Source organism: Leptonychotes weddellii, chromosome 10, assembly GCF_054177405.1.
Source record: "Leptonychotes weddellii isolate Sample4059 chromosome 10, ASM5417740v2, whole genome shotgun sequence".
Taxonomy (NCBI): Eukaryota; Metazoa; Chordata; class Mammalia; order Carnivora; family Phocidae; genus Leptonychotes; species Leptonychotes weddellii.
In genome coordinates this window covers 23781432-23789998 of record NC_138378.1, presented here as the reverse complement: position 1 = coordinate 23789998, position 8567 = coordinate 23781432, and the positions used below count along the sequence as shown (strand labels likewise).

At 48.9% G+C, this 8567-nt stretch overlaps 1 protein-coding gene across 1 annotated transcript; it reads left to right on the top strand.

Annotated features, from left to right (window-relative positions):
- Positions 1-3711: 3711 nt before the first annotated feature.
- ZCCHC3 (zinc finger CCHC-type containing 3) lies at positions 3712-6877 on the top strand. The gene has a single exon (XM_081833026.1). The coding sequence runs from the start codon at positions 3799-3801 to the stop codon at positions 5395-5397; it is 1599 nt and encodes a 532-aa protein (XP_081689152.1). The 5' UTR covers positions 3712-3798; the 3' UTR covers positions 5398-6877.
- The last annotated feature ends 1690 nt before the right edge of the window (positions 6878-8567 follow it).

Here is an 8567-nt window from a genome sequence, read left to right as displayed (position 1 = left end):
TTGAGCATCTGACTCTTGGTTTTGGCTCAGGTCATGATCCCAGGGTCATGAGATAGAGCCCCGGGTCGGGCTCCACACTTAGCTCCAGAGTCTGCTTATTCCTCTCAGTCCCCCTTGGCCCCTCCCCCTGCTTGCTCTCGCTCTCTCAAATAGATAAATAAAATCTTTTTTTAAAACAAAGTGCAGGGTGGCTGGGTGGCACAGTCGGTTAAGTGCCTGCCTTCAGCTCAGGTCACGATCCAGCTGGGGTCCTGGGATTGAGTCCCTGCTCAGCAGGGAGTCTGCTCCTCTCCCTCCCTCTGCCCCTCCCCCAGCTTGTGCTCTCTCTCACTTACTCTCTCAAATAAATAAAATCCTTAAAAAATTGTTTTAAATAAAATAAAATACATTTTTTTTAAGATTTTATTTATTTATTTGACAGAGAGAGACAGTGAGAGAGGGAACACAAGCAGGGGGAGTGGGAGAGGGAGAAGCAGGCTTCCTGCTGAGCAGGGAGCCCGATGCGGGGCTCGATCCCAGGACCCTGGGACCATGACCTGAGCTGAAGGCAGACGCTTAACGGCTGAGCCACCCAGGCGCCCCTAAAATACATTTTTTAAAGGTGCAATTCCAAAAGTCTGTCAATAAAGAACCTAAACTGAGGTGCCAAACTGACCAATTCTGATATCCTTCTGTGGCAATAATTTGCCAGAAATAAGTCAAGCTCCCCTCTGTAGATGGCCTCAGTACCCATCTGGACTGATCTGTTCACAGGGTACCTGCCTGGCCCCTGTAGCTCCTGGTTCAACGATCTCCACAACAGGCCAGTCTGACAGCTGGAACACTGCTAAGGAGGATGCCTGATAATTTTTAAAGAAATCCACTGAGAAATAAATATAAAGGTTTAGTCTTTTATCTAACTCATAGGGAAAATTGCTGGCAGTGATAATCAACAAGAAATAAAGCAAAAAATAACCAAAAGAGAATATAGAAATCTTGGATCTGCAAAACTTGACCTGAGAAAAATGGAATTGATGGAAGGTATGGCCATACACATATCAACAAAACCTTACAATACAAGATGTTGTTACTAAAATTTCAGATGGAGCCAGAACCCAATCCACAAGTCAAATCGTTTCAAAATACAAACAGATCTCTTTGTAGCCAGAAATAAAACAAAAATGCCCACTGTATGTTCGTTATATGAGAGGTCCTGGCTAGTGCAGTAAGACCAAAAAAAAAGTGTAAGATCTGAGCAGAAAGAGCAAAACCTTCATTATTCAGACAATATTGACTATCAACACAGAAAAACAAAGTGATTCTAAAAACCATTGGAAATTTTAAAAGATGTCAACATTGTTGCTACTACACAAAATTCAATTTTATGCCCTTTATTTTTTTTTAATTATTTATTTATTTATTTGACAGATACAGAGAGAAAGGGAACACAGCAGGGGGAGTGGGAGAGGGAGAAACAGGTTCCCCGCTGAGCAGGGAGCCCGATTCAGGGCTTGATCCCAGGACCCTGGGATCACGACCGGAGCCGAAGGCTGACACCCAACGACTGAGCCACCCAGGCGCCCCTATGCCCTTTATTTTTTTTAAAAGATTTTATTTATTTGAAAGAGAAAGAGAGCACAAGCAGGGGGAGTGGCAGACAGAGGGAGATGGAGAACCAGGCTCCCCACTGAGCAGGGAGCCCGATGCAGGATACGGGGTGATCCCAGGACCCTGGGATCCTGACCTGAGCCGAAGGCAGTTGCTTAACCAACTGAGCCACCCAGGGGCCCCAGTTGTATTCCCTTTAAATACCAATAACAAATATGTAATTTCTAAACCTATTATTTACAATAGCAACCAAACCATACCATACCTTGGAATAATTTAATTATGCAAGACCCTTATGAATAAAACTATAAAATGTTATTGCAATTTATAAAAATAATAAGACTTAAATAAACGAGACATCCAGTGAGGTTATAGATGGAGCAATTTTGTATTATAAAATGGCAATTATGTACAAATTCAATGCAATTCCAATTGAAATCCCAAAAAATGGTTTCCTGGAACTTAGCAGACTGATTCTAAATTTTGTACAGAGGATCCAAATATAGCTGAGACAGCCTTATGGAAGAAGGAAGAATGCTTCCCATAAATAAAATAAGAGTTCAGTTTTCTCTTTAGAATTTGGAGTATCTGGCTATAGAGGGCTCTCACTTATGGAGAGCAATAATCAGCTAGAGCTGATTGCGACTGCCCCTTCAGATAAAATACCTGCTCTCCATTTCACCCAGCACATTGTTCTTATTTAAGGTACCTGCCTGATCCTGTAGATATTTGTATGATATTGCCTCGGGTGGGAGGATAGGGAAGAGGAATGGAAGAGATTGTTTTAAATTATGTAGGTTCTATTTGGTTTTGTAAAAGTCCTCCCAGTGAGCTGGCAAACAGAAAGAAGAAAAGAGTGGATTACATGACTCTAATAAGAGTTTGATGCTTCTGGTAGTGACCTGAGTATGATCATGGGAATGTGTGGCAGAGAAGGGATGGAGGAAAGCACTCCAGAGGTTATAATGTAAGGGAACTGGAAGGTCCAAATGGCACAAGAGTTGGAGATGTCGGCTTCCCTGAGACCAGTATGTGGAACTGGGTGAAGCGAAAGATCGTAAGATGAGAACTCATAGGGACTCCATAATGCTAAGTAGAACTAGAGGATATGGCAGAGAAATAGGAGAGAATCCAACACTAACAGAAGGATGACCTTTCCTGGAAATCCCACTGTGGACCAAGCTCTTTGACACAGGCTATCTCCTTGAACCCCAACACTAGTCCTCTGAGAGTAGACCTTATCCCTTTGTTATGGATGAGCAAACTGAAGCTATGAAAACTGAGGTCATTGGCCCCATGTGACAAGGTTGAGATTCAAAGCAGTCAGATTCACACTAGGGTCTCCCTATCTCCACCTCTTCTTTCACCAAAGTCACAATGGCCACTGAAGCACCCTGAAATGCCCACAGACTTGCATTAAGAAAACAAAGCTAACAAAGGGTATTGTTAAACCCATCCCCTCAAACACCCAGATTTTATCAATGCTTTGTTCCAAAGCTCCAGTTGAGAGAGATGAAGGAGGAACAGAAATTCTGTCCAGCGCTAACTTTAGCCAAAAATCTTTGTGTTAACCAGATTTTTCTGGAGAGTCTGACACAGACATCCTTGATCCACAATGTCAGAAGCAAGCGATTTTAGAAATACAAGCCAGCTTCACGCGGTCGCCTATTAACTCTGCCAATTCACCAAGTGTTTTAACCCTGTCTCCAAGCCCCCTGCCTCCTGTAAGATGGGTGTAATTACAGCGTGGTTTTGGAAGATTCCATGTGATAAGGCTTGCAATTGTCCTAATGTGCTTAGAACAGTGCCGGGCGCTGAAGAGCTCAATATATTATAATTGTCATCATGAGTATGATGAAGGCCTTTTTAAAAAATAATTCAGTATTACTTAGAGGTGTATCAAAAAATAAGAAGGACTTATGGATAGAGGTGTAGTGTGACAAGGCATAGAAAATTTCTGATAGAAAGTTAAAATAGTCCAAAGTTAGAGGTAAAATAGCCACTGGGTAAAATTCTTTCAACTTTCTCTATGTTTGAAAATGTCTATAACCCAACGCTGGAAAAACAATGCACTGTCGTGTGCTTTGGGAGGAGGAGGAGTTAGTTTCGTTTTGTTTCTTGATAAACAGAAAAGGTATCGAAAAGAAAACAAAATGGGCGAGATCTTCCTCCGCTCGGGCCCGCCTCAGGGCCGTTCGTGATGCTGCCGGAATGAAATCGAGGACCGCTTGCGAAAGAGCAAATCCTCGAGAGCGTGGCCCGGGGCTGCCAAGCCCTCGCAGCGGACAGGGACGCGCTCCAAGCGGCGCATCCCGCCTCGGCGCCCAGGAGGTGGGGCCGGAGCGCGCCGGCGGACACGAGGCTCGGCCGTTACCCGAGGGTTCCGGGCCGGCGCTAGCCGCGCGCGCTGCGGGTAAATACCTTCAGCGGGGCGGGGGAGAGAAGCGTCGAATTTCAAAAAAAAAAAAAAAAACACAACAACAACAACCCACCAAACCCCCACAGCCCCGGGCGGGCGGGCGCGCGGATGGGCGCCCTTTGGCTGCGGGAGCGAGTGGAGGATGCTGGGAAGGAGGTAAAATGGCCACCGGCGGCGGCGCGGAGGAGGAGAGGAAGCGGGGGCGGCCGCAGCTCCTGCCCCCCGCGCGGCCCGCGGCTCGCGGCGAGGAGGCCGAGGGCGGCCGCGAGAAGATGGGCTGGGCCCAGGTGGTGAAGAACCTGGCCGAGAAGAAGGGCGAGTTCCGCGAGTCGCGGCCGTCGCGGCGGGAGGAGGAGGGAGGCAGCGGCGTGGGCGGCGGGCTCGGCGCCCCCGCGGGCTTGGCGGCGCCGGGCCTCGGCGACTTCCCCCCGGCCGGCCGCGGGGACCCAAAGGGTCGGCGGAGAGACCCGGCCGGCGAGGCGGCGGATCCCCGCAAGAAGAAGGGTGCACCCGAGGCGGGCCGGAGGAAGAAGGCCGAGGCGGCGGCGGCGGCGGCGGCGGCCATGGCGGGCCCGGCCAGGCCTGGCGTGGCTGAGGACGCGGCCGAGCGGCCCGCTCAGGACGAGCAGGCAGTGGCGACGGGCCCCGCGGCGGGCCCGGGCAAGGGCCGCTTCCTGGTGCGCATCTGTTTCCAGGGAGACGAGGGCGCCTGCCCGACCCGGGACTTCGTTGTGGGCGCGCTCATCCTGCGTTCCATCGGCATGGACCCGAGCGACATCTACGCGGTCATCCAGATCCCAGGCAGCCGCGAGTTCGACGTGAGCTTCCGCTCGGCGGAGAAGCTGGCCCTGTTCCTACGCGTCTACGAGGAGAAGCGCGAGCAGGAGGACTGCTGGGAGAACTTTGTGGTGCTGGGGCGGAGCAAGTCCAGCTTGAAGACGCTCTTCATCCTCTTCCGGAACGAGACGGTGGACGTGGAGGACATCGTGACCTGGCTCAAGCGCCACTGCGATGTGCTGGCAGTGCCCGTGAAAGTGACCGACAGGTTTGGGATCTGGACCGGGGAGTACAAGTGTGAGATCGAGCTGCGCCAGGGGGAGGGCGGGGTCAGGCACCTGCCGGGGGCCTTCTTCCTGGGGGCCGAGAGGGGCTACAGCTGGTACAAGGGGCAGCCCAAGACGTGCTTTAAATGTGGTTCCCGGACCCACATGAGCGGCAGCTGCACGCAGGACAGGTGCTTCAGGTGCGGGGAGGAGGGTCACCTGAGCCCTTATTGCCGGAAGGGTATCGTGTGTAACCTCTGTGGCAAGCGAGGACACGCCTTTGCCCAGTGTCCCAAAGCAGTTCACAATTCCGTGGCAGCTCAGCTAACCGGGATGGCTGGGCACTGAACACCCACCTGCCTGCCAGGGTGAACACAGAGCCAGCTTACCCCTCTTAAGTGCCAAAACTTTTTTTTAAACCTACAAGAGACATCTCTCTCTGCCTTCTTAAACCGAGTTTACTCCATTTCAGCCTTTTCTGAATTGGTGACTCTGTCATCAGTAACCACCGAGAACTGTAGCGTGCAGATGTGTCGCCTCTCCCTTTTTAAAATTTTGTTTTCGTTTTTGTATCTGGGTTGGTTTTTGTTTTTGTTTTTGTGTGTGGTTTTTGTGTGGGGTTTTTTGTACTTTTTATTCCCCACGCCTTGTCTTCTCCCGGGATTTTCATCCATTGGGCTGCCTTGCTCATCTTTATGCCCCAGCACTAGGTGCGGGGCCCACCACGTGGTAGGCACTCCATCAGTAGTTTGTTGAGAACATTGTTGACTGTGGCTTGCTTCTGTCAGGGTGTCTACTTTTTGCAGCTCTTACCCTCCCCGTTTAATTTGCTGCTTCTAATCTATGTGGTCTGAGAATTTGTGAAACCAGTGTTGTTAGAAGTGTATGTAATCTGAGTCAGTAAGCTCTGAATGGTGGCCAAGGGCCTCTCTTATGGCATTAAAATGCATGGACTTTGGGACAGCTGTTCAGTGGCTCAGAAGCCATTTTTCACAGAATCATGGAATTTGGAATTTTCTTGCTGGAAAGGACCTAAAAATTGGTTTAGACCAATCCCATGGATTTCCAGCAGATGAAACAGGCCCAGAGAGGTTAAATGACTGGGTCAAAATCACATAGCTGTCTGGTGCCAGAGCTAGCCTAGAGTAGAGTTCCCTGACCCCAAGCCCGGTGCTCATTCCACTACCTCTCACACTTCACAACATTTTCCTCAACACTTGAGGGCCCAGAAAGTCTGATCTCTCCAGAATGATGAGCCCAGAGGAATGCTAAGAAATCGTCTCCGGGAGGAAGCAGAAAGGGATTTAGCAGGGGCTTCTGAATACTTGGGAGATAGAGAAGGGCCAAAGGAACACAATCTAGGGTGTACTCAGTGCTCCCTGGGGTATCATATCTGGATTAAAGTGCCAAGTCCTTTGGGGCCTTAGCCTTCATCATTCACTGCCACCACTTAGAAATGGGGGTGTTCCTAAATAAGGAAACCTACCAGAGGTTTACGTTTGCACCTTAGCCCCAATAGCTAGAAACCCCAGAGAAGCCTCTGACTGGAGCTCATCTACAACTTCCTGACTCACAGGAGAAAGGTGATTTTAACCTGGAATCATAAGTAAGCTGTTAACTCTAAAATTTGCTTGCAAAATAGGTCAAGCAAGGGGGCATTGGGTCAACTAAGTGTTACCGAGTTAAAGTAGAAAAGACAGTAAGCTGCTTTTCTTTTAGTTTTTGTTTTTCCTTTGCATTATGTTTTGCTATTTCCTTGTGGCTTAGAATGTAAAATCGATTGTTAAAAGTTTTGTTCTGAATAAATATTTATCTTTTGTATTGCTAACACTGTTGCCCTATCTCCTTTCAAAGTGTGAGATGCTGGGGTACACAGACTAGTTCAAGCCATATTTCTACACATCATTTGTTTACCCTGCGAAAACATTTCCAACCCCTGCAGGCCACGCTTAGCACCTACTGTGTTGTGCCAGGCCCTTTGGAATTGTTACCTAAACCCTATGTATGCATCACACTCACTTAGCACATTGTAAAAACTCAAAGTTTAAGCCCTAACTTTGCTCCAAGGAATCAGAATCGCTGGTGTGAGTGAAAATTGTTTTAGTAAGCATCCCCAAACAATTCTGATTGGCAGCCACGTTTGAGACCACAGTTCTGAATGGTACTAAAATGAGAGAGATGGATTCTGGCCTCAGGAGATTACAATGGGGAAGGCAGAAGTAAGATGTTAGCTCCATCATCTTAGAGTAAATGCCATGAGTTGGATGCAAAGTATTTATGGGCTTTTAAAAATGCCATCTCTTGGGGTGCCTGGGTGGCTCAGTCGTTGGGCGTCTGCCTTCGGCTCAGGTCATGATCCCAGGGTCCTGGGATCGAGCCCCACATCGGGCTCCCTGCTCGGCAGGAAGCCTGCTTCTCCCTCTCCCACTCCCCCTGCTTGTGTTCCTGCTCTCGCTGTCTCTCTCTCTGTCAAATAAATAAATAAATCTTAAAAAAAAAAAAAAAATGCCATCTCTTCAGGTACTAAGGGAGGAAGAAAGAGTCCAGGAAACTTCCCAGAGAGCTGACTCACTCCAAGCCAGCCCTGGAGACCCCAGACACAACCGACTGAAGGATCTTCAGCTCTGAGATGTTAAAATGATCCAATCCTAAGAACCAAAGTTCTCAATGTTTTGATTCTCTAACTCAGTGATTTGAGGATATTTCCAGAACTGCTAAGGTGTAGTCGAGGCCTGGTTGGCTCTTAGGAGCCCTGCCTTTCCAGGCCTGCTCAGCCCCTCATTCTTGTCTCCCAAAGCAAACAGACCCTTCCCTCCTTGATCCCTCCCCCTTATCTCTCCCTTCTGTGCCTTGGGTTTCCCTCCTTCACAGGCTGGAGGCGGGGAGAAAGCCTGCATTCATCATGCATTCATCAGACCCTCCTTCCCTCCAAGCAGGCACTGTGCCAAGGAGCCTCCTTGGAAGGAATCTTCCCTCTCTCTACCCTTCCCCCCACCTCCCCCCTCCCCCCAGCTCTCCTGAAGGGAGCAGAGGAAGAAACTATTTCCCTGCCCATCCCCCACAGGATCTGCTCCAGGGCCTCCTGCCTGGCGGTCTGGGGACGGAGCCATGGGCTGGAACGGAACAAACCTCCCCCAGCTTCCTTTCCTGATCTAGCAGCCCCCAAATTACAATCCCTCACTGTTCATGGGTTCCTAGGGAGTATGCAGAGATCCCCAGACTGAGGCTGGCTAACTGACATTCTTTTCATTGGGCTTTCAACAGATACGAGGGCCATTAAAGCCAAGCCCTCCTGCAAGGCATTTTGCATACACCCGGGAATGAGATAGTTACTTGCAGAGGGAGATGCAGATGAGTAAAGAGCAGTTTTTAAAATACTATTAAGTATTTTTTTTAAATTCTGAAAAAGATATACAAAGAATATAAAATTGAAGTACAGGTCTCCTGGAAGAGATGATGATGTCATGACTGAAACCCGCAAGATGAAGAAGCCAGGTGAAGAGTGCCGAGCTGTCCAA

What these genes read in the sequence shown, in the direction of transcription:
- ZCCHC3 (XM_081833026.1), top strand. Translation starts at nt 3,799, where the DNA reads ATGAAATCGAGGACCGCTTGCGAAAGAGCAAATCCTCGAGAGCGTGGC.